We start from the raw sequence: 27,448 nt of genomic DNA on the forward strand, positions 1-27,448 counted from the left end.
AAGACCGTGTCGAAGAGGCAATCAAGAATCGGGGTTTAACATTTTGTTAAGTCGAAAGAAGATTGAATGCGCATGCGTTTAATTTAATTCTAATACCATAGGTCTAACGATGTTTTACAACAGACACAGGACGAAGATGACGTCAAGCATTGTCGTTTTGTAAATGACGTTTCATTGGGGGTTGTTTTGGATGTCTCAACCATTTCAAAACCAATTTCATCAAATAATCATTGAATTCCTCTTGGCAGTATATGCTCTTTCATATTTCATAAGAGGTTTCTCATTGTCTTAAAAAAAAGGCCAGGCCTCAACCAAAACTGTGATATTCCTTTAAATGCATCACTTTGAATTTATTTTTGCTATTCAAGCATTGCTTGTTGGTAATCATTCAACAGCTACATTGTGTGACGTTTAATGGAGCACTAACTTCCGAAATGTATACCGCGCATGCAGCAACGTTGTTGCATCATACTTACATGAATATACCGCAGCAGATATTCACACCAAGGGACATCATTCGTAATAAGGAACAAGTTAAACAATAACATCGAATACTGGTAGTTTGGGAGTTTCGTAAACGTCACATATATGTTATATGTTATTGCATTCAGTCGAAATAGATAAAAACAGTGCCTGCATGCACCTCTTGAAGCAGCTGAACAAAACATTTATTTTACGTAGGTCAATGTCGAAATAACAATGAATAATACTATAATGATTATAAATCTAACTTTAATTCACGCATTCAATGTTGTGATGTATGTTAAAGTGCATAGCGACTACCTCTTTGTTCATTCGACTTCAGCAAACTTCAGCACGTTGATGACATTGGTTTACTTCTTGATGTTTAGTTCATGAAAATAGAGAGACTATAAAGTTGTTTTTCTCAAGGTATCCATTTTCGGCGTCTTGGATACTCCTTGATATTTTGATCATATCAGACTTACAAAATGTACATAATTTTTATATTTTCAAGTCTTAGTCGTTAGCATTAAAAAAATCATAATTCAGTTTGAGTTTTATTTCTGCATTTATTTTTTCATGATAAGCCTTCAAAATTTACGGAACACGTGAAAAAAAAATTAACATGACACTTGTACAGTGTAATGATTATAATAATCTCTACAGTATTTGAACAAATACGATGAAATCAAAGAAACAAACAATAAACGTATTCCCAGTAGGAGAAAGGAAAAATAATACAGAAGTCTGCCAGCTTAAACAGGTGCTTGATAGTTATGGCAGCATCATAGAAAAATAAAACAAAAGTTATATATAGAGAAATGAATATTTTTTGTTGTTCAAACCTGTGTTGTACTAACTGAATGTATTCAAGGAATATAGAAGCGTGTGTGCAAAGAGGGTGGAGGGAATGAACGTGAGTAGCTAATTTGTACAGAGTGGTGTATCAAGTTAATTCGGTAAAATAAAAGACGTGCTTGCATCATCACTGAATATCAATGATAATTTATTGCACGAGTGTGCACACACGTGTTGTGTAAACGGAGTCACTTTAATACTATAATCATATTATGATATGGTAATCATATTGAATTCATACCAGAGGGGGAAAAACACAAAACAAAACTAATAATTGATGATTAAAGGTAAGTTTTGTAATAGTCATTTTCTTCTCACAGAGAGCAGTAACAGTACGTAAATGCATGTATGTCAATAATCAGACCTGCCAGCTTTAATGTAACGCACCAATGTTGAGTGATGTCAACGCATTGGGAGGATAGTGTGACTGCCCTAATATTTGACTAATTCCAGATACAGGTTCGAGATTCAGAATAGTTATTCAGCTCTTTACCTAGTTTATGTTCGATTGATATGGGCTCTCTTGAGTAATTGCCACGATCCCAAACATTGCTGACTTTGAAGTGAGCAGTAATTGTGAGCAACTTTGGAATTCTACAAATAAGACATATTTTGGATTTTTTTATAGAATACATGCCTTTTTGTATCTTATATAAAGGAGACAATGTTTTCTTGAAAAATAAAGTTTGCAGTTGCAAAGTGCATAGCTTAGTTGGAAAAAAGTTCTTTAAAACAACTTAATCGAAGAGAGATCTTTGAATCAGTGTCTTAATCTGAACAAGAGACCCGGGGGTCTCACGCTCACCTGAGTATCGCAAGTTCACCTTCCATGCATTCTGGCAGACTCTTACCTGAGAACATGGGAAACTTGTGGTGGAGTAGCTTTGAGAGCTGGGGGCATGGTGTCCATTTGCATATCCCATCACACTGGTAAAATATCTGCAGGGTACACTGTACTTTATAGAATGTTGGACTATGCAGTTGTGAAAAAAAGAAGACTTAAAGACTTAAAGCCATATTACTTTTGATTCTAGTGAACAATATTATTGAATATTCCTTAATTCCAGCGGTGCGTTTGGATCCCCCCCCCCCTGCAATAAACAGACTTGGAACTACAGTCATCAATGTACAAACCCAAAGTAACTTTGCTTTATCAGGTCTGGTTCTAGAGAATAATTGTAAATATTCCTTAATATGGGGGGCGGGGGATTAGGCACCCGTGGGTCCGCAAAGGGGAGCATGGTACCCTGTTAAGCAAATTGAGATCTTAACCCCCTGGCATGCTACCTGTCAAGTTTGATGAATATTCATAAAGGGTTCTCAACGATTATGAACATGTACAATTTACATCACCATTTGGACCTATTCCACCCCACTCCCATGGGTCCCATGGGGGGGGGGCACCCCTGATTCTGCCATGAACAAACATGAAACAACAGTCATCAATATACTAATTTATTGTATTAACTTAGCTTAATCACTTTTGGTTCTAAAGAAAATCTTTAAAGATTCCTTACTGGGGGTGGGGTGGGCCCCGGGGAGGGGGGGGGGGGGGGCAAGTGGAACATGGTGCCCATTTGATAAAACTGAGATTCCATCCCCCTAGGGATGCTACCTGCCAAGTTTGGTGAAAATTCATTGTGACATTTTCAAGAAAAAGATGAAAATATACAATTTGGGCTCCAATAGGACCCCTTCCCCTGGGTCCCAAGGCGGGCACCCCTGATTCCGCCATGAACATACTTGAAAATACAATCATCAATGTGCCAACTCATAATTATTAACTTAGCTCTATTACTTCTGGTTCTAGAGTAGGAGATCTTTTAAGATTCCTTAATTTTGGGGGGTTTGGGCCCCTCTGGTCGGTCATGGGGTTCTCAAGAAGAAGATGAAAATGTAGAAAGTTTACGCACGACAAACGACGGACAACGAACGATGGACGGCGGACGACGGACGCCGGACGAAGAGCGATTGGAATAGCTCACTTGAGCCTTTGGCTCAGGTAAGTTACAAACCCAATTCGTTCTTTGGGCAGAATGTTTGGGGTTTTATCACACTTGTTAAAAAAAATATGTGGTTTTCTTTACAGGAGAAAGCATCAACGACAAGCAGACTGTTTCTGTTGATTTTGGTGACGCTTCCGATATTATAGCCTATAATGTGATTTTAAAAAAAAAATGTGTTAACAAAGAGAACACTGAAGCTGAAGAAAGAGATTCATTAATTTTCTATTCAAGTCATACGGGAATTCACGAATTACCCATAGAAAAGGACAGATCGAGAACATGCTTGTGTGAGTTAATCGGTTCATTCCACACTTACATAAAGAAAAGCTTTTGAGAGAATAAGTACATGCAGTAGTGATCGTGAAGACCTCAATCATTCAACCATCAGCGGCCTCGGTCTTTAAAAGGTTGTCTTTGACATCGGGAGCATGAGAGCAACAGATCATGCAGTGCTGTACGAAACAAGCCTATGGTATGTGCTAATGTGGAAAGACTCTTCCAGTAAAACGACTGATATCAGCAGAAGCGTTGGAAAGATTAATAGCCTATTCATAGGCAGACTTTAGAAGTAGCGCGTCCTGGTCTACCTTTGCACGATTCTCACATTCTTCAGACAAGAATCAGATTTATAGAATCTATACAAGCAACGAGTTACTAGGGCTAACGAGTGAGGCCGGTTGACACGAAATTATACAACAGCCATGTGACAGATTTTTCATTAGTATTTCTTTCAGTGCGTACGTGTTGCCACATTAAAGTGTAACTCATGAACTCTTATTTCTTTTCTGCGTTGACCGTATTGAGAGTGGCAATTATGTCAACGCAACCTAATGAGAAGTATTCAGTTTTCAAATAATTTCATCAATGAATGAACAAAATTGCCCAACAACTGAAAAAATATGTGTTCAGGTTACATTTCTTAAGCATCCTACACAAGTATTATCTGTCAACACACCGCTCACTGTCCTGTCTTTTGTTATTGAAGGTGAACACCATCTGCCTCGATGGCCCTATACTAGTATACGCAGTGAAGATGCACATTTTCCGTATCACGATTTAGCCATTGATATTTTTCTTACAATGTTTAATTGTCTTTCTTATTCAATCAAAACATGTCAACTTTTCACCAAAGATGTGCAGCAGATTGTTGAATTTTCATTCCAAATGTGCAAAAACTTCTCATGGGGAGAAGGCCAATACCCCCTGCCGCACCCTCCGCCAACTCGGTCCACCTCCACAGACTTCGACACACCTGGTGTAGACGCACATGCGGAACAAGAGGTGGGAGATACCGTAACATAGCCAGCCTAATTCTCCCCTGAACATCTTTTAAAAAACATACCAAACATACAAATGGTTAAGATGGATACATGCGCAACTTCCGCTGAGACGCTTTTTCATACTCCCTATCCCTTCCCTTCCACCCTCCATGTGTTACTGCATGTATGACTGCATGCTATCCCTTATATTTCCTCTGCTTTAAAGGGGATGGCTAGTAACTGATCAGTGGGAATCGGTGGGAATGCTGGGGGATGATTGTTCCAATCCTTGTGGGATTCATTTAAGAGTACATTTATATCGATTGTTCTGTGAAAATTATTTGCTTCAGAATAGTCTCATATTCAAGTAATGTGCAGTTTAATGCCCCGTCACTGTACAGGCATGCTAACCTATGGAAACATTAAACTGCACATTACTTGAATATGAGACCATTCTTAAGCAAATAATTTTCACACAATAGATATATAATGTACTCTTAAATGAATCCCACAAGGATTGGAACAATCATCCCCCAGCATTCCCACTGATTCCCACTGATCAGTTACTAGCCATCCCCTTTAAAACTTCCCTCCTGTCCCCATTTGTTTCTCCTCTTAATGCTGTACGTACATATAGCAACCATAATTGCCTCTCTGCTTGTAACTCAACCCCTACCTCCGCGTGGTACCGACTGGATGTCTGGGCTTTGCGGCTTGGGTAACAGACGACAGAGAGGGGCTCTGGGTCAGGAGGGGTTGGGTGTTCCCCTCCTAGAAATCAGCAGACCATCGCTTCACCGGGTTGGGAAGTCCTTCACCAAGTACCCAGCTACGTGCTTCTGCACTATGGCCAATCTCCTTCGGGAAAGACTACCTCACATGGATCACAACTTTAAACCACGGCCCCAAGTCCTGGTGGCTGCTGGTGGACAGCAGAGCGGCAGGGGTGCTAAAATGTGCCAGAAGATTCCCCGCTGTCAACCCAACAGGCACACTTCGCTGGAGGAACATCATCCGACAACGCAGGGACACCGAAAAAAGACAAGCACCGAAGGAAGAAAATGATTCTACAGAAGGAAACCCAGACTCCCCATGGAGTGAAACATTGAGAGTAAGTAACCGTAGCATGACAGCAACAACAAACTTACCAGATATGACAAAGGATGTACCTTCCAAGGCCCCACTGATGTCTGAGAGCAGGGAGGTGGAAGAGAGAGGATAAAGGAATTCCAGAACCATAGCGACATAGGTCACTGGGACTTATCTATTGCTGAAGCCAGAAAATTCCAGCGGGATATTCCGAGAATGAGTAAAATCCACCTTACCGACAAAGAGACACTTGTAAATAAAGAAAATGTACTATTCTCTTGTCTAGCAGTAGAGAGATCGGTTGTGACGGAGTTGGTATTCTGATTTCACCGAGAATGTTTCACTATTTGATGAGTTACGATGCAGTTTCATCAAGAATCATCACTGCAAAGTTCAGACTCAAGTAAGGAATCTTGAACACTGTACAGGTCTATGCTCCCACAACCCACAGTGATGAAGACAGTGACAATTTTTTTTTTTTTTTACTTGGTGAAGCTGCAAATCCAGAGGATACAAAATGAGAAACTGATGTTACTGAGTGACTTCAGTGCCAAAGCAGGCACAGACTACTAAACCTGGGCTCCTATACTGGGCAAATAATAATGGGTCCGGGCCAGATAAACATTATGGATAGAGGGGAGAAGTTACAGGAGTTTTGAATGCTCCACAAGCTCACGGTATGCAACACATACTTCCAGCATAAGGCTTGAAGAAGAGCTATCTAGATTTCGCCGAACGGTCTTCATAAAATCCAGATTGATTTCATCGTCACAAATCAAGATGTTAAATTCATCAATAAATGTAGATCATAATTACACTGCTCTGCAGACATTGAATAAGATCATAACTTGATAGTTACAGCCAACGTCGGGTTTAGGCCTATACCGATTAAGTTAAGAAGAAAGAAAAAACTCCCTAAATCATTTCATCAGATATATGAGCAATTCAAATGTGCTGTGCTTGTTTAATTGGAAAGTTACGGAGTGGTTCACAGTTGTGACAGGCGTCAGACAAGAATGTCTCTTATCCCCAAGCTTATTTAATATCTTCCTCGAGTTTGTAATGACAGATATCAACAATCTAGATAGTGGAGTGAAGTAGATGGGTAGTATGTGCATCAACAACACCAGATAGGCCCTATGCTGATGATACGATACCCTGCTCGAGCTGGTCTTTGAAAAACTTCAATTATCATCTACCAAGCTAGAGAAAGCCTGCGGAAATGGGATATGAAGATAAACATCAGCGTCCTCCAAGTGTAAAGTTATGACGTCCTCAGATGATAACATGACAGTTAATGCCATATGTTTAGACAAAATGCAGAAATTTGTATTTCTTGGTATAGTTTCCTTCAGTAACAGAGGATATGAAGAGGCGCTCTACTTTTGCCGCCTGGTCCTTTGGCAGACTAAGGAAGAATATCTGGACCAATTAAGGACATCACAAGACCTCTGAAAGTACGCATATATACAGGGCGCTGACCTATTGCAACATATTGGGCAGAAAGCTGGACATTGAAGAAAGCAGACAGGGACAGATTGCAGGTTTACGAAATGAGATGCCTAGGAACTATTGACGGGGTATGCCGTATGGAAAAAATAAAGAACAGTGACATCATAAACCAACTCCATATCCCTAATACCATCAACGACGAAGTGACAAAAAGACAATACAAATGGTTCAGCTGTGTTATTCGGATGTCACAGAACCGAATGCCCCTTAGGGCATACAGAAACAACTTTGACACTCCCAGACCGCTGGACGTCCCCTATTGCGCTGGAGTGACCAGATTAGAAGTAGAATACAGGATGCTGAGGAACTGGCCAAGGATAGAAACATATGGAGGAGGGTCAGCCGAAGGAGTGCAAGGGGACACCACGTACTGTGCAATTAAGTCAAATAAGAAAGTAAGTCGTATATACAATTCCAGTATTCAAACAAAAACGTTACATTTCAAAGCAGAACCTCCGTCTTGAGGGAAAAGAGAGGTGAGAGGGGGAGGTCCCCTCCAATATCCCTCCCCATACTCGTCGGGCTTTCATGTTCTCTAATACTGAGCATACCCCCCCCCCCCCATATTGAAACAAAGCTTTAGTCACACACAATCTGAATTCTACAAAGTCATACCTGACGAACACGAACACCTTTTAGATGACTGCACATGAATGATTTTTTTTTTCTTCTTATCTGAATCATACCAACCAAAGCTCCACAAGAATAGAAATACAGCATACCGAAATGAAACGAGGACTGCCGAAATTCAGGATTATACTATTGGAATGCAGCTATTCGTGCTCATGGGTGTCTCCTATAATACAATGATTGTTTATGCTTACTTTCCGTGTAGAATACCGATGATGAATATCATTAGTGAAAAGGTTTACTGAAGGCTGAAAAAACAAATCCAGTTGCAAGAAATTTTAAATCTAACAAATATAACAGCAAAGGCAAGAAAAGCAAGAACATAGGAAAAAAACACTTTAAATTAAAGGGGCAGCGCGAAGGGTTTGTGGACCGATGAGGAGATGTCAGCTGTCGGGTTCGGTGTCCCAGCATTAGTAAACGTGTTAAGTCATCCTCTAACTGATATTAACAGGATTGAAATCCAAAGAAGAATACACTTAGTTAACCTGAGCATTGGAGAAAGATGGCTTGGCTCGAAGGAATGCGTTCACCTCTGCTGAAACGCGTGTTCAATGGCGAAGTACCCACTTGGATGCTCTTGCACAGAGTACATTTCCCCAACAATTCGGGGCTCTCTACTCGATCTCGAAGAGTTCCCTTGCAATGTGGAGCATGCATGTCAACTTACGAAACTCCAAAGCCACTAACCGTCGGCCCCCTACAGCTCTCGCCTCACGAAGCTTTCAACTTCCTCTATCATGTACTTGGCATTGAATCCTCGCTTTCGAAAGTCCGACGAAATCGGCTCAACCTTCTCCAAGAAATCGTCCGCCAGACGCATTACCGAATACCCTATCAGAACATTACTACGGGTATGCTGGCTCCAAAACCCGACATGAAAAACTTTCCAAAGTTCGAAAGCATGAAGGAGAATATGTTTTCCGGACTGGGTGGAATCTGTTACGATCTGAACTTCTTCATGTACAGGTTGGTACATTGATCATTTATTATTGGTCATTAGAATGATATTGCGTGATACTAAGACTTACCTCTTTCAGAAAGGAGGGGGGACAACATTTATACCTTACACATAATGTCAGCAACAAGTCGAGGGATTTCACTCTTCATAAAACATGAAATTTGGCGCAATTCTCCGTATAATTACATTTATATCTATATATCTGTATATATCCATATTTTTTTACTTCTTTGTTATCACTGTTTTTCACAGTACATAATCACAGTTATCACTATTATCATGGATACAGGATTGTTAGAAGTGTAATGTTACGTGTGTTAACTGATATTCATATGTCAGGTATTTCTATCCTCTTAACTCCATTCCCCTTAAAGCCCTTGTTATGACAAAAGTGATGTATCTATGAAAGATTGTCTTGGTTTTCAGGTTTTTTTTCCTTTAAATGTGGAAATAAACTGCTGACGCTTCACGTGAAAAATAGGTCTTTTATACACCGTTATAGAAATACCTTTCGGGCAAATAGTAGCACAATTATTTTTCTTTCAAACATTCAGCTTACTGGCAGCCCTTGATTATGACGTCATGCTACACTCTAAGAAAAAAAGGTTCTCAAATGGTTCTCGTCGGCTCCGAAATGGTTCTCATCAGATGGTTCTCGCAAAATGGTTCCGATGAGCACCTATAAATGGTTCCCAATCGAAATGGTTCCGTTCGTCACCATTTGCTAGTATGGGACCCAGTCCCCGAGTGTTATTTGTGGTACTCCTGCAGGTCAAACAATATCTTTAGGTCCACTTTCATTTTTCCCCTTGCTATATATTCGAATGCCAGATGTAAGAATCACCAAAACTATGGTATTGGTACAAAAATATTGTATGTGTTTCTACTGCTGTGATAATAAAAAGTACATATTGTTTTTATCGTAGACTAATGACTTCTCTTGGCTGCGTGCCAACTGACAGCTGCCACCATCCAATTTTAGCGCTCGATCAGATATGCGTACGCGTAAACGTACACATACTAGTACTGCACTGTAGGACTATGTAACCGCGTGCCGCCGCTATATGTAGCCCTGTGCTGCCTGCGCTGCGCCTATGCAAACCTAGAACCTACCACCACATTAGATAGCGGCAGAGTGCCAATGCAATACCTATATATGCATGCAGCAGCAGTGCGTCGACACTTACTACACATCAACACCCATAACGAACGGCACCTGGTAACGTTAGACATTAATTTTGACAAAGTGGACTGGAAACGTGTCACTGTCAATTCCATTTTCGCCACGGCAGTCATCAGAATTTAGGAGAAGAGGTAAGATTTTTAGTGTTAATGTGGTTTTATCTCATTTTTAGATGACATTCGTTGGTACAAAATCAAGTTAGAATGTTACGTGTTAGTGACTGTTAGATTCATCACTCAGTTTTCGTTTTCAGTCAGTGATTAACCTTTAACGGTTAGCTAGATCCTAATGTTAGATCTAATTTGATCGAAGCTGCTATCTTGTGTAATGTTAACCAGGTACAGTAGATCCAGATTTAACAATAACATGTTAGGCCTGACACTTTACAATTAGAAATTTGGCATAGCAATGGCTCATGGGCTAGCCCGAACAGACGCCGTGGGGGCCGGAGCATGGCTGTACGTTTTTACAGCGACTGGGCAGGGCTATTTTACTTAGGTAGGTATGCATGTAACGTTTAGACATTTCTATATGCCTATTAAAAATAGAGTCTACTAACTCCGAAACATAGCCCAAACGCCGAACGCAAAGATAACTGTGTACAAGGAGCGCCCCGGGGTAAGGTCTATACCGTCTACATGCAATGAGGAAATTTGTTCTATCTTTAAGTTATAACTGTCAGTGTAAACGTTAGAGCCAATAGAGGTCTGTGTTAACGTTAGAGCCAATAGAGGTCTGTCTACAGCCCAGTGGGCAGTAGGCCTAACTGTTAGGTCAAAATCTCTTCAGTATGTTTTCAGGCTTGTTCTAAGTGAGGAGTCACGTCATGTAATGCTGTGTTCTGTTTATCGAATTATAGCAATGACATTGTTTATTAACGCGGTGTAGATCTATTGTATCTTTCAATTCATATATCAGGGAAGTGGACACACCAACATGCACAGAAACCAGGGAACAAGTAACTCTGGCCGGGACGATGAAGCAGTACGTACGTGTTTGGGTCGCTGGTGCGGTTAGGGAAAAAGGTAGACTCTACATTGATCAGAGAGACAGCCCGTGGCAGACCGTTGACAACATCGGCCAGAACCGTAGGCTTAACACTAGCCAAGAATGAGCTGGGCGGCCACAAGAATTCATCGATCAGAATAAGAGCCCGGGATAGCCCATTTGCAGCATCAGCCAGAACCCTAGTGTGGGCTAGTCGAGAATGAGCTGTGTGGCTAAGACGATACATCGATCAGAATGACAGCCTGTGATAGCCCGTTGACAGCATCAAACAGAACCGATGGGCTAGTCAAGAATGAGCTGGGTGACCAAAAGAATACATCGATCAGAATGACAATTTTAGCCCGATAGCCCGTTGACAGCATCGACCAGAAACCTACGCTAGCCAAGAATGAGCTGAGTCAAAGAAAAAACACTGATGCTGCCAGAGAAAACCTTTGAGAAATTATGTAGATAGGGGAGGTAAGTCCCGTTTGCATTGACTTATAGTGTATTTTATAGCTGCTCTTTCAGAATATGCCGTCAACCAAATATTCATGTCAGGCGACTTTTTGTTGGTTTGTGTGATGGAGGGTCACATATGTTTTGTTATGATCCCAATACAGTATTTGCAACTTACAATGTACCAGTGATAATGTTTCACTATAATTTGCATTTAACAGCTTTGAATCAACTGTATTGGGGGGGCTGGGGTGGGGGGTAGACGTAATGAGATCAGACCAGATGCCAATCTGAGAAGTGGAGTCATTCATAGTTCTAAACTTTAAAAGCACAAATGGAAAATGATCTTTATACTTCTCCAGTCATTGTGTGGTTGATTTCTGCACACTTTTAAAGTTTGCACCTAGACTGGTAAAACTTATTGCATTTATACCCACGCAGGAATTACGTATTGTGTAGAGAATTGAAGATTATGTAATTTATTTCAAAGCACTGATGCACCTCTTGTCACCAGTTTATATTGCTTTTGCAGAAATACAAAATGTACATGTACGTGGTGGTGGTGTTTAAAAGACTGTTGGCAAATTTGGTGAACAAAATGACAAATGCTAACAACATATTATTGTCATAGGCAGGTTATAGGACAGCAAATTCAAACCTCAGCTTTAGACCTGCATTGTATATAGTTTACTCTAATGAATTTGTTGCTCTGCTTAAAAAAAAAAAAAGTGTAAATGAAGGGTTTGTTCGCAAAAACCGATGAGTCCATATTTGCCAAATGGAAATATTTGCGATTAAAGGTCAAGAAAGATAAAGAGAACAATAAGAAAATGTTTGCTTCTTTTGACCATAACTTCAAAAAATGTACCTTATATATGTAGTAACCAATATATAATTTAAAAGGTATTATTTTTGTACTTTATGACAGAGACCGTACTTCAAAATCTTCAAAAAATGGACATCGGTTTTTGCTATCAAACTCTTCAAATTTTTATCAATTCCCAATGTTATATATTTTAGATCATGGTTGAGGAATTTTGTTCATTCATGCTTGTGAAAACTGTGTGGGTGTGGTATCCTAGCTCTTTTCCCCTTGGGATTCTTATTATCCTTCTCATTATAAAACATTGTGTTCTTTTCTTCTTCTTTTTTTTTGTGTGTGTTTCCGTAGGACATGCTGTAAATTGTTAGAAGTCATGATTAACCTGAATTGATACTCTTCTTGTATTTGCAGTTGTATAGATGTGTCTATGGTGCTTTCAAATTGCAGAACAACAACAACAACAAAAAGGTCACTCGTATACAAACAAAGATAAGTTAATTCAAGTACTCGACGTTATGAATGTGAAGTGAAGTGAAGTGAAGTGAAGAAGTGTAAAGCTTATCCTATCCCAAGTATCATACCAGCAATATAATGTATGTTTTCTGTGACAATACCAAAGGTCCTGTTTAATGGAATTGTTTTCCTGCCCTTTGTAGTTGCTTTTAGGACAAATATGCGCTAAAAGAAAAAAAAAAACCAACACCGAACAAACTAGTAAATATGTGGAAAAGTTCCTCATACTACTTAAGCAGGTAATGTACTTGACTTCTGCCTATCTTAAGACTTACACAATTATTGTATCTCATCCATGCAGGAATTATTTCACAGAGAATTAGAAATTTTGTTATGTATTTCAAAAGCCTGATGCACCTCTTGCTATTTCATATCATCTGTACAGAGATGTGTGATGGTGTTTCAAGAACTGCTCGGTACACAAATGACAAATATTGTGGAAAAAAATTAGTGAACAAATGAAAATAGTTTGTTAAGAATATTTGACAGATTATAACATGACAAATACAAACCTCACCTTTAGATTGTAAAAGTAGAAGGTGAATAAATACATTTCTGCGAATTTGTGAAAGACCAAATTTCTATAGTTTTCAGTTATTGAGTAATGTTTCATGAAAAAATATTGGTGAATGTCATGTACATGTATTCATGCTTGTGAAACTTTGTGTGCATGGGTGTGTTATCCTTGCTCTTTTTTTTTTTTCCAGTGTCAATGATTATGTATGATATGCTGATGTATTGCTAATTATACATGTTTTGAACGTATGTTTGACTGATGAGATGAAATTCAGATGAATTCATTTCATTTCAAATGAGTTTGTGATGCACATTTTCAATGCAGATAGGTAATGTACCTTTAAGAATGGTGCCAGTGAAGCACCTTACCAGCACTGCATGTGAAACACATCCAAAAATACACAGACATCAATTCACATACTACATTCTAAGAAAAAAAAAAAAGGTTCTTTTGAGCACCATTAAATGGTTCTCAGCACTGTCACAATAGCGACACCTTTTTGGAGCCTGTGAGAACCTTTTTTAAATGGTGCCTGTCAGCACCTTTTAACATTGGTGCCCATTAGAACCTTTTCCAGTGAAATGGTTCCCATGAGCACCTTTTGAAAAGAGTCAAAAAGGTGCCCATCTTTAGTCAAAAAGGTGCCCATGGGCACCTTTTAAATGGTACTCATGAGCACCATTTCATCGGGAAAAAGGTTCTAATGGGCACCTTTTTGCAAAAGGTGCCGACAAGCACCATTTAGAAAAGGTTCTCACGAGCACCTAAAAGGGTGTCGCTATTGTGACAGTGCTGAGAACCATTTAATGGTGCTCAAAAGAACCTTTTTTTCTAAGAGTGTAGTCTCAGGAATCTCCCATCGCCTTGAAGGTGGACACATTGCTACCATAGTGAGAAATGTCGAGGTCAAAGGTCAAAGGCACTTTGTGGACGTCGGTGCATCTGATCCGACTTTTACTCCAATTCCCCTTGATTTTATCTCAGAAAGTCCTGTCTATCAGGAATCCCTGTCCACATACAAGTTTGTCCGTACCAAGGACGGGATGATTTGGCGTTTACACCTGCCTGTAGAACACAACCGGGATAGATACGTTGTACAAGATAAAGATTTGATCGATGGGTGGTGGTGGCGCTCTAGCCTCAACCCAAATGAAGAGCGAGAGCCAGATTTTTTTTTTTCCGAGATAATGGCGTTCATGTACCACGCCGTAGTTCGATCACGGAGGATGCAGAGTATAGCGGGAACCATTCGGATGTACGCGATGGCGTACGTTGAGGGGAGAGCAGCATACTTCTGCGACAAGAAATTTTTCCTGGAGAAAAAGGGATGGGAAAATCGAGCATCATGAAGCTAAGTCACGTGATGAACTCCTTGAAGCCTACAAGACTCATTTGCCAATGATCCCACAAGACCGTGTCGACGAGGCAATAAAGAATCGGGGTTTATCGTTTGCAAATTCAAATGAAGATCTAAGGCGCATACGCGTGATTCCCGTAACGACGTTTCATAATTATCGTAAAACCGACATCTTTCCACAGGCAAAGGACAGGTGAAGTTGACAAGAAAACATGAAGCCACAGTCGTCCGTGAACGATAAAAAGATCTGCAGACTACGAATCATGACAAACTTATAGGCAGTTGTGAAAGATTTGAAGGAAAACAGAGCTGTGGACTTAGAATCAAATGTTCCCAGTACTTTGTCGTTGTTGTTGCCATAACTGATATAAAATTAGCATATGATTGACAATGAATTTAGTAAATAAGTATTTTATGAAGAGTTTGAGTTACAAAGAGTTAATGTGTAAATCTGCTTTAGATGTGACTTATGATGATTTGGATATACGCACAATGGATCAAAAGAAAAATAAATAAATACACTTTCGTCACACACTATAGGATCCAGAATTACAGAACCCACGAATGTAGGACGTCCCTTAGCTAACTTTACCAACCCCTTGTTAAGACCAAAATCACACTGATGATAATAACATGAAAGAGCAAATATTCGGGTTCGGGTTCGGGTGGTTTTTAACAATGATATTTCCGGTACAGCCACTGATCAATCCGTGTGGAACTACAATGTAATAAAGATTATTGATACAATTGATACAATCACACGTTGTTATAATGTATTATAATGTAGTAATCACAAGTTCCATATAATCCCTGAAATTGTCCAAAAATGGTGTTCGATGAACAGATGAATGATCCCTGACGCACCGATGAATGATTCCTCAAACGTAAATCAAAGGGCACAGGTTACTGTAATCCGAAGTATGAATCCCCAGCGATATGTGCAGAATCCAGACGACCGCGTCCAGTCAATGAATAAATGATAATCCAACAGTATCCAGCTAGGACTCCAGCCCGTCACTGCTTCAATGTAGCAATGTCCATAGACATGAGAATGGAGTCGGTCGCTAAAGTCGGCATATCAATTCTCCGCAGGCAATATGTCCTCCAAACTCCTAACTCCTCAAATATAAAGTATAGCAGGTCAGCAGGTATACTATAGCACAGGACTGATTATAACAAGTCGCTTCAGAGCAAGAAGTGACGTAACTCTCAAAGCAGAGATGTTGGGTATACTCTGCTTACTTCAAAATTTCTGCGGTTTGTATAGGTCCCTTCACCCTTTCCTGACGGTTCTGTAATTCTCTCCAACCTGGGGCTACTACTTGTGAGTTCAAGATCCTTCCAGATACCCTGACACCCTGTCTAGTTATGCGCATAACATCATACCTAAAAATAGCTACACATGTACTGGGCCACAAAATATTGGGTATAGTAAACATGTTCTGTGCAGTGTATAATTTCATCACTTAGCCAAATACGTAGGCATTTCCTAGAATAATCTTGATTAGGTGAGTGATTTCCTTTCACATGCATGTAATAGCAGCTTCACAATTAGAGATTTCTCCACTGATCTGGTCAATCTGCAATTCACGCATTTCGCAACCATACAATACATCATATTATGTACATTCATGACAATATAGGTACTAAACATAGAAAACAACAACAAAACAAAGCAAAAGGAAACGGTTTCAAGAATGTGTAGATTTCCTTATGTATACCTACCCCATCACAATCAACATCACCTTCACGATCACCATTCAAAAGGTACATGGAAGGCACACATGCGTGACTCGAGAAATAATGTTTCAAGAGTACCATATAGTATCGTAAAACCTTTCTTACAACAGGCACCGGATCAATGACGTTATACCAGTTTTCACCCTCAAGTGATATAAGCCTTCAGAGATAGGTTCCAAGTGCTGACAAACTTGGCACTTGTATAAGATTTGCATTTATATCGGTGATTCAGATATATTGTGTCTACGATTTGATGATATGGAATCCATTACAGGGCCGGCGGAGCGTTTTCAAAAGTGTGGGGGCCCACTTCCGGGTTTCATGAGCTAACAAGCAAAAAAACAAACAAACAAACAAACAAAAAAGAAAAAAAAAGTGTGGGGGCCCAAGCCCCCACAGCCCCCACGGTTCCGCCGGCCATGCATTGATACAAAAAAAAACCGATCTGTTGATCTGACATATTGGCCGTTCTACAATACGTTTTTATGCTATTACTGATAAGTCACATGTACTATATTGATCACAATATAAAATCATACTCATTCATATCCAGCCCGTACCTGCAATAGCATTCAAACCTAAGTAACCCAAGGGTTTTGTTGGCTCACAAATCCTTAGCGACATAATGAATTTGATATATGGAATGTTCTCCCTATTTATCATGTATAACCCCCGAGGGGGAGGAACCCTCGTATTTAAATAATCTTTATAAGTCTTCTCCACAAGAGTCCCAAGTGATAGGTAAATGTTATGAGTGCTATTTGCTACAGCCCCCCCCCCCCCCCCCCCCACACACACACACACCGTTGATTCCGCGGCTCCTGTGCATGTGAAGCCTTGCGGCGTGAATAGTGATTAGGAAATCTAACATTCTCGGCTTTGTTTGTTTGTTTGTTTGTTTGTTTATTTGGTTTTTTTTTTCATTTCACAAATAATCAGCTGTAAGTCGCCAGAAGAGTTTTGGAGTTTGATCTTGTAATGACGGTCAATAACGTACATAATATGCCATGATTAAGAAAATATTTTAGGTAAGTTTGTATACTACGTAATTTGCATTGCTCTCTTGAAATTTTAACCTTATTTCAAAATTATACTCACCGATTCCAGTTGAACGCTACTCTTTTAATCATGATCAGTTTCTTTTGATTTTTGAAGCAGAATTTTCTTGCTGATCTTGTTTTTCCTGTCAAAATATCTCGAAACAATGAATTAATGAGGTAGTAAGTAAGCTAACAAACACCACACAAACAGAGACACATGCCCTCGCACTAAATAGCTGAAAGAATCGAAAAGAAAAAAAATACTCTGGTAACATAAATGTGTTTACTGTGAGGAGGGGACACTGATCAATATACGATGATCTACGATATTCTGTCATTTCATAGTTGAACTGCTATTTATGCTGTATTCATCGCTCAGGGTATAGTGATACAGCGCGAACCAAAACTGTACTGTTACAACTATTCATGATTTACTACATCTTGGCCGTGGCGCAGAAGTGTGTAGCGCCATCATCGTTCTCATTCCTTCCAGGGGTTCATCCTGAAAAGCATCTTTATCTTAAACATCTGTGATGTGATTATATTCACTTAGTCCTTATAAATGGTGCTTGCCTGCTCATCCACCTGGCAGCAATAAAAATGTTCAGTAAATCCTAACATTTGGCGGTAATGATTAGAAAAAAAAAGGTTTGTCAATGCATTCAATGCGTTAAAAAAAATGAATTAATGCTTCCCCAAGTTATAATTGGAGGGCCATTCTGATCAGCTGGTCTAGGCAAGTTTCATTCTTTGTTTGAACATGAACTCCTTGAACTGTTACCCTGCGTGGGGAAGCTTACCAATGTATCACTTTGAAAATAATAAGTACATGTCTATCCAATAAGAGGTGGTGAGAGAAAGACCGCTTTAACCAACTAGGAAGTGTTAACATTGGGTATACGACCTGGCTCTTTGCATTGGTCTATGTTTTATAGGCATCCATGAATGTCAAAATAGAAAATAAATATTGTTATTATTGTAAACAGTTAAAAAATGTAGGCCTATACAATTGTTTTTCGGGTGTATCTTTTGATTTTTTTTTATAAGAGGCACTTATTCGTGAAAAATGTGATGACGATAAGTGAGTGTCTATTTAGCTGTCGCAAATGAGTGACAATTATTACGGTCTTATTATAATCACGTTCTGTTGCGTAAATAGATACTGCTGATGAAATGTATTTCGTTTCGATAGCGGAAGTCACGTGATCGAGGACAAAAAATGCCGACATTCCGTATGCTTCTGTTCAGATAATTGTATACTTAATAATTCTTGACCATGGTTGTTTCGGTTTTCTTATTCTCTTATTCTCGTACATTGTCATTTTTGTCACTCCATAATTTATGTAGGTCCCTTCTTTAACATTTTTTTTCTATTTCTCTCTCCCTTACCCCCACCCTCTCTCTCTCTTTGTAAGACAGTTATCAGGTAATTGTAGCATTTTGTTAGTTTTTGAAGTCAGCGTAGCTATCTGTTATTATTCAGATTGAGTCTTACTCGCATGTAGGATAATCTATAAAAAATGATATTTCATTTTTCATATCTTCATTACATGTACACATGATAAATCATTTGTGTTTAAGAACAAATCGTGGCTAATTGAGTACGTGTTATCGATATAAGATATAACGTTGTTACCTTAAGTATGTGGTCATAAATGAATATCAAATAAGAAATCATCCAATAAGAAAAGCAATAACTACATCACTTGTACATGATATATTACAAATTTGTAACAATAGTGAATAAAGCATTATCTTGTATCCGCATTCGATATTATACTAATACAGTGTATTTTGATGACATTGATATCGATAGTATGTGTGCAAGAAGAAGTGGTTGTCCACGATTATTGTAATACATGTAAAGGTGCATTGTAAAATTGACTTCCGTCTGTGAAGAATAAAGTACCAGCTCGATCGACGAGGTAAAAAGATCAGCATTTCATTTATACCGCCTGAACTTGACTCTCTGCACACACGACATACTTCTTTTAGTCCCACCCTGACCCACGGACGGGTAAAAACACACACACACACACACACATACATATTCATACATCACAAAATTATATATCTATCTACTTCTTCCACTGTACTATTTGTGTTCGAGTGCCAACCATATACAACGAGGCCCCCCCCCCCCCCTCGACGTTTCGCGCGATGTATCGCTAACACGAAAAGCTAACGCCGCGACGTTTCATGACTTTTTTCTTTCGAGTCTCCCGCATCTTTTGACATCAAATTTGCGATGCCCGGGCGCGCGATTCAGACCAAAAATTGCTCAAAAACGTGAATTTGTGTACAATTTCAATGCAAACTGTGCTTACAGGCAAATTTCACGAAAGCATGATTATTTTGGGGTTTTTTTTGATAAAAATCAATCAATAACATATTTTCTTGTTTGGAACAATGTCGCGGACAAGAAAAAACAAAGTCGAAAAAACAAAGAAAAACATAAGAAATTCAAAAAACAATAAAATACATAAGAAATTTTTTCAGATGGCACAATTTTTTTCTCATGTATTTGCTCAGGACACTAAAAAGAATATTTACACAAAAAATGTGCCCATTTCGAGCTTTATTTAGTGATTTATACCAATTTGTCTGATTTCATGCATCATTATGCATAAATTAGCATAATTAAGCAAAAATGATAATTTTTTTTAGATTTAACTTCGTGGTACTTTAGATTACGTCATAGGCAATGTGTGTGCAAATTTTTGTCGTGATCGCGCGGTCGACGGCCGAGATCTGGAGGGGGGGGGGGCCTGGGAGGCCCCCCCGGCTCTATGATCTACCTAAATAGCCCGGCCTAGTTAGGGTTAAAATGTAATAACTCATGCCAAATCATACTATGTGTACCACTGGATATTTCCTGTTGAGGAAATGGCTAGAGGTTATGTTGTTAGGCATAAGTGGAGCAACATTTGACCTCGACCTTATAACCTTTCAAAGCTGTCATAATGTAAATAATTGTCGACTATAATTTCTACCCTCCTTAATATCAAACTAAGCAGTGGATTTGTCATTAAAGGAGCAGCTGAAAAAACAATTTTTAGCCCGAGTTGAGTGACTTCTTACCTTTATCCTTGAAAGATTTTGCCCAACATCTAACCAGTGCATCTTCACCTTATCAACAACAAAAAATAGCAATAATAGATAAAGATACTTAAGCCAAGTACAAAGGAAGTTAACCAGACGGTTCTTATCAAATCACTCTACTGAACATCTGTGTGGGATGGACCAGCAGACAGCCAAAAAAGAAACATAATGCCTGCGACAGCCATCAGGAGCAAGGCAAAAACAACACCACTAAGTAACATAGAAAGATAATGCTAAATGACAGATTTTAGTAAGCTGATTTTCAATGAGATACAGAAACGAAGTGATTACACTCCAGTGAAAAGCAGGCCGGACTCATGATATGACGTTGTTCTCCCCTCTGCTGCATCACTGTTATTGGACACATTATTGCTCTTTTTTTTTTTCATCTCCTTATGGAACATTTTCTCTATCCAGTCTTAGCCTACTGTTTATTGATCTCACTTCTATCAATACACTGTGTAGTTTATTAAAGGAAATTGTCATGTATAAAGCTTTTATTTTCTCCTGACTTTTTTTAATAAACTCTACAGTGTAATTCAGTTTCTGTCAGTTACTGCATTACTGTTACTTTCTAATTGATCAATTATTCTCACACTTCTTCACTTACTACCTTCTCCATGCCGTCTATCTTTGAGCAATTTGCAGTCTGGTAAATGCACTATTGTATTAAAGATAAAACTTGGAAAAAGAGGAAATGGTTGCTGATATCTACTAACAATGTTCAAGAAAATGTTATTTGGCTGGAAAGGAATTAAATTTTTATTATAATTCCACTGTATAAGATAGCATTTTCTGAGTGGCAGCATGCAAACTGAAAACAACTACATGTAAGTAGTCTTAATTCATAGCAATTAGTCTTGTATGAATGCAGCATGGAATTACAATGAAAAAGGATACATCTCTTCTCTACTTTACTGTTGCCCAGCAACAGAGTATGTTACAATTTACTTATATCTGAATCAAAAGGAACTAGTATCTTCTGAAAGTGGTGTCTTGCTGCATGTGGGATGCTTACTGGACGCTGGTCTCCCTTGAGGTCAACGAAGACATGGAGGCACTGACCGACAGCACTCGCTATGTCTTGGTGGCTTCCAAAGTGAGCCACCTCACTGGATTCCATTATATTACCACGTATTGATGGCTCCTTGTCAGGTTCAGCAGTCATCTCTCCCTGCCCCGTATTCTCAGCGAACACACCTACCGTGTACGTCACACTGGAGTTACCCATCTTGGTGACTGCCAAGCCTGCTAGAATAGCCTCTGGATAGTTTAGAGGTTGTTTGTAGGTACACTTTGTACTGACCATAAACCCAAGGATGTTGGGAGACTGACTTTCTTGATTGGGAGCGCCAAGTTTGCATCGCCTGAAGATGTAATGGTTGATGATGGTGTCAAAATAAGAGTAATACACAGCATTGTTGATGTGACCAAACCAGTCAGTGTCCACAACACGGGTCTGCATTGGGAGAAAGTATCGGTAAAATCCTTGTTGCCATGGAGACAATGATGAAGATGGCCCACTGGATTCACTCATCATGTCACGCACCTGGTGCTGACACCAAGTCAGAAGTTTCTTCTCTTGAGGCTCACTAAGGTAAGGCGGCTTCCTGATCAGAGTTTGTTTGGCACTGACTGAGTGAAGGCAACGGAATGCTGAATGGAGCTCACTGTAATTCCAATGCCCATTTTTAATCGGTCCAAATGCTGAAGGAGCTTTCCCAATAATGCCAAACATCATTGGTCATATCTGTAGTACAGCAGTGTTTTTTCTCCACCTGAGCAAGAAAAGGGATACAAATAACTTGAATGCATTGAGATACCATACTTTGTAACAGGACGGTACCTGTAATGGTAGAAATGTACCGTATACAACATCCATTGAATATCATTATAAAACTTATTTCTAAGTCTGAAATTATATTAAATTGTAATGTCAGGACAGTCAGGTGCCTTCAGAGAGTCAACTCTGCAGTCTATTCATTTCATGATTTCATTACTTTAATCTTTTTATCAAATGAGAACATGAAAGTGTTAAACCTTTATAATGCACTTGTCAATGTAATGACGCACCCCACTACCCCCGGACATGGGTGCGTCATGGTCATTTTTTGACTGACCACACGGGGTTTTTGACGCACCCCCACAGTCACTTTTTGACGGACCACACGGGGTTTTTGACGAACACCACAGTCACTTTTTTGACGGACAACACGGGGTTTTTGACGAACACCTAGGTCACTTTCTTGACGGACATCCTCGGTACATTTGACGCACCCCGTAAATACTGAAAGGATTTTTGCATACGCTTTATTCACGCAATTTCATTTTCTTTCGGTTCGTAAAGACAATTTTTCAAAGTTTCGGCAAGTTTCCCTTACCCTGGCCCTGTAAGCACCGTACCGTCATTCACCGTACATGACACTCTGCTGCTACGATATTCCGAATGTATGTGCATGCAATCCATAGTCACCTGGCCATGACTTGTCTGCAGATGCGCTGTATGTGCGCGGCCATTTCTAGTCCGGTTGAATGCAACACATGGACGATGTACGTTCGATGAGGAATAACGAGCACGCTGCTCACTTGCGAATTGCACAGCCATGACAGCGTTAGCGAGCGAGTCGCGCACCACTAACACTCGACTTGCCTGCTACTATACTGCAGGTACGCGCAGTACGCACCACGCAACGGTATACCAAAGATCGTATACGGAATTCCGTATACGATCTTTGATTTTACTATTTAGTACTGTGAGGTTGAAATCGTTATATCGCTAAACAGTCCGTCTGGCTTGAGATTGAGTATGCGTGATTTCATGAGTTTGTTGGAAAGAACAGATTCGGGCTAGCATTTTTCCCTCTTAGGCCTACTCAAAAACGCTTCCCGACTTTGATTTTCACTTGCCGCGGGAAAGCGCTCACTGTAAATTCACTCGCGGTACGTACGTACGTACGTGTATCCGGTACTGGTAGCGTGCAAAAATGCGTGCAGTTTTCCATAGCCAAGTGCATACCATGACGCACCCCTCGGTTCAGAATAATGCGTGTTATTTTCCATAGCCAAGTGACGTACCATGACGCACCCCTCGGTCAAAAATTTGACGACAATGATGGGATTTTGACGCACCTCTCGGTCAAAAATTTGACGGACATAGCTGGTAAAATGACGCACACCTGGGTCACAAATTTGACGGACCAAACGAGGAAATGACGCACCCATGTCCGGGGGTAGTGGGGTGAGTCATTACATTGACAAGTGCATAAAGGCTAGCTACTATAGTTATTAGAATACCGTATTAACTAGTATGTATACCCATGCTAGCTTGACCATTAATATGACTTTATATCAGTTCGGGAAACCCACTCACAAGGGGGGCCCCTCCTTATAAGTAACCCGTCCCCCTTATAAGTAACCCCGTCCCCCTTATAAGTAACCCCCGGGGCACCCCTTATAAGGAGTCTCCACGCTTTTTTGCAATGCAACGCGAAAATGAAAGGACTGCGGCAATTCGCTTGATTATGTCCATAAAGCTTCACAAGTTTCCTAGTTACTCACGAAATTTGAGCAAAATCGGTTTGAGGCATCATATCTAAAATCATGGATTTAAATGCGATGTCAAACGACCCATGCGAATGCTGAAATGCGAGCGATTACTGGCGTGAGTGTCGCCAGGCGCGGCGGCGCGGCAATGCTTGAGTGCAGACGTGGCGACTGAGTACATGTACCTAGTCGCCACGTCTGCACTCAAGCATTGCCGCGCCGCCGCGCCTGGCGACACTCACGCCAGTAGTCGCTCGCATTTCAGCATTCGCATGGGTCGTTTGACATCGCATTTAAATCCATGATTTTAGATATGATGCCTCAAACCGATTTTGCTCAAATTTCGTGAGTAACTAGGAAACTTGTGAAGCTTTATGGACATAATCAAGCGAATTGCCGCAGTCCTTTCATTTTCGCGTTGCATTGCAAAAAAGCGTGGAGACTCCTTATAAGGGGTGCCCCGGGGGTTACTTATAAGGGGGACGGGGTTACTTATAAGGGGGACGGGTTACTTATAAGGAGGGGCCCCCCTTGTGAGTGGGTTTCCCGAACTGTTCTTATTCTTATTTTCATCTCTGAGTGTACCTTCTTAAATCGTCCTTCCCGCATGCATGCATGTCTTTCCGTTGTCATTTCATAACATTGAATAAAATACAACATACCTGAAACCATACCCCAACCATGCACAGATTCTGTACATGTGCAGAGGTTTATAGAATAATTACAGTGTATATGCCCAAACTAGTTAAACTTAAACCGGAGCTATTGAGCTGAATTTCCGAAGAAAAATAAGGCTGAATTTTAGTCTTGTAGTACACTTACCTGACTAACACGAAAACTAAAACAAGGCAAGTGCTGTAATGTGTCTCTCCCACAAACGTACACCTTTTTTTTTTTTTTTTTGTTCACAAATGGACCAATGGATCAAAAGTTAGGAGTCATAATTAAATGCACAGTACATTGGGCCCTAAATGTTCATTGACCCTTGCCTGTGACCTTTGACCTTGTGACCATCAACTCCCCAAGGTACATCTACCATCCAAGTTTGGTCACAAATACACTTATGGATCAAAAGTTATGGCCCATAATAGAAACGCGCCCTAAAAACTTAAAGGGAAATGCTAGTAACTGATCAGTGGGAATCAGTGGAAATGCTGGGAGATGATTGTTCCAATCCTTATGGGATTCATTCAAGAGTACATTGTATATCTATTGTTGTGTGAAAATGATTTGCTTCAGAACGGTCTCATATTCAAGTAATGTGCAGATTAATGCTCCGTCACTGACCAGGGACGCTAACCTGGAAGCATTAAACTGCACATTACTTGAATATGAGACCGTTCTGAAGCAAATCATTTTCACACAACAATAGATATACAATGAACTCTTGAATGAATCCCATAAGGATTGGAACAATCATCTCCCAGCATTTCCACTGATTCCCACTGATCAGTTACTAGCCTTCCCCTTTAACATTGGACCCTAAAAGTTCATTGACCCCCGCCTGTGACCTTTAACCTTGAGGTGACCTTCATACTTGGTGAAAGGTAAAACTTTGTATGACCACTCTTCCCTCCAAGTTTGATTCAAATTGAAGCCCAGAGTACAGAGTTATTCAAGTTTTTATAGCGTTACGGACAGACGACGGACGGACGACGGACGGACAGACGCCGCAGGCGATCCCTTAGTCTCCCCTCACCTCCGGTGGGCTCGACAAAAACCATCACAAGAAGATCCCGACGGTTTGACACTGACAGTGGCTTTACTCAATATTGCCCAACCAGTCTTGCACACGTAGTTCATTGTATCACATGATCAAGCTCTATATTGATGCTCTGATCCGGATCAGATAAGTTTTCTATTCAACTCTATGGAGAAATTCTGCAGTAGAGCAGAGTTAATAACTTATTAACAATGTTCCCAGAATGTGTATTTTCCGTTTTGTTCGAAAATTCACCTTTTAAAGTAGGACGTATATAGTCTCAGTTTTGATGATGGAGTGACGTATTCTTTGGAAAATGACAAGTTCACTTGATCAACTTCTGACTGTGTTCAAATATCAACTTTATGTGAAGCTGTATGTGCTATTTTATAAATACCTGATAAATCAGATATTTCGTGAGTTTCATGTTCTCTGTCGTCAATTTTGGGGTGTTTTGTCAAGGCTCGGATGGGGGTAAGGGTGATATGGGAAGGGGTGGTGCTGTGGACAGGGGAGAGATATCCTACAGCTTGCGTCAGTATTTGGAAAACCCCGGGAGTGTTTGCCGCCGCCGCGGCAAGAACTCCCGGGGTTTCCCTGGGTTTTCCAAATATCGGCGCGCCGATGTTTTGTTTTTCTCCAACACCGGTTAACTACTTAACCCAAGGCAAATACACTTGATGAACCACCCAAACACAAACATTTGTGCCGCCACCCATTATTTTGCTCCGTCAACACCATTGTTCCACTGATTTCATACACGGTCCATGCCTGCAATGTCTTGCACGTTGCTTCTTTGATGCATTCAGTTATTTTACCAAAAGTCTTCCCCTATATAGGCCTACCTCGCTGAAATGTTTTGCTTCAACGAAATGTACATAGTTAATACAAGGGGATGATGTTCGTTATTCCGAAGGTTCGTAAATCCGAAAACATAATTAGGTTCGTTATCACGAAGGTTCGTAATTTGAAACAAACAATTCCGACCCGTTTACGTAGAGGTTCGTTTATCCGAAAAGGAAACATAGGGTTCGTTAATCCGAACATAATTTTTGTGGCGTTATTCGATAGGTTCGATAGTCCGAAAGAGAAAAAAGATTTGTTATTCCGAAGGTTCGCTGGTCCGAAAATGATAAGATTCGTTAATCCGAAATGTATAGACAGTGCTTACTAACAAACCTTCGGAATTACGTATCTATACCTTATTTCACTTTCGGATTTACGAAGTTTCGGAATAACGAACCTCTTTCATTTTCGGATTAACAAACCTTTGGAACAATTACGAACCACCGGAACAACGAACATTCGGAATGAGGACCCTATTTCATTTTCGGATTAATGAACCTTCGGAATAACAAAGCTTCGGAATAACGAACTGTTACCATTGAATACAACTCCCGACAGTCAAATTCCACCGCTGGAAAATGGAAACAAACATCCATTCAAAATCGATTCGCCACCTTGGGTCATTTGGATTTTTTTTTTTTTTGGTAAAATTTTATTCAATGATAGCAATTAAACGATCCACCAGGGGGCTGCCATTTGTACTAGTATATAGGCTAGCTGGTTCAAGAGGGGGGGGGGGGGGGGCAGGAGTGTGTATTAATGGAATTTTGGGCAATAGTCTCATGGGCGGATCCAGGAATCGGGAAGGGGGGGGGGAGCGGAGCGCAATATAAAAATAAAGGGGCGCACGTGCCCTCTA

At 40.1% G+C, this 27,448-nt stretch overlaps 1 protein-coding gene across 1 annotated transcript; it reads right to left on the reverse strand.

Annotated features, from left to right (window-relative positions):
* Positions 1–21,438: 21,438 nt before the first annotated feature.
* On the reverse strand, positions 21,439–22,243 carry LOC139724373 (uncharacterized). Its single transcript, XM_071635526.1, has one exon. The coding sequence runs from the start codon at positions 22,237–22,239 to the stop codon at positions 21,439–21,441; it is 801 nt and encodes a 266-aa protein (XP_071491627.1). The 5' UTR covers positions 22,240–22,243.
* Between the last annotated feature and the right edge of the window lie 5,205 nt (positions 22,244–27,448).

Source organism: Diadema antillarum, unplaced genomic scaffold, assembly GCF_040938485.1.
Source record: "Diadema antillarum isolate AM-2024a unplaced genomic scaffold, OU_Dant_1.0 scf00000015, whole genome shotgun sequence".
NCBI lineage: Eukaryota > Metazoa > Echinodermata > Echinoidea > Diadematoida > Diadematidae > Diadema > Diadema antillarum.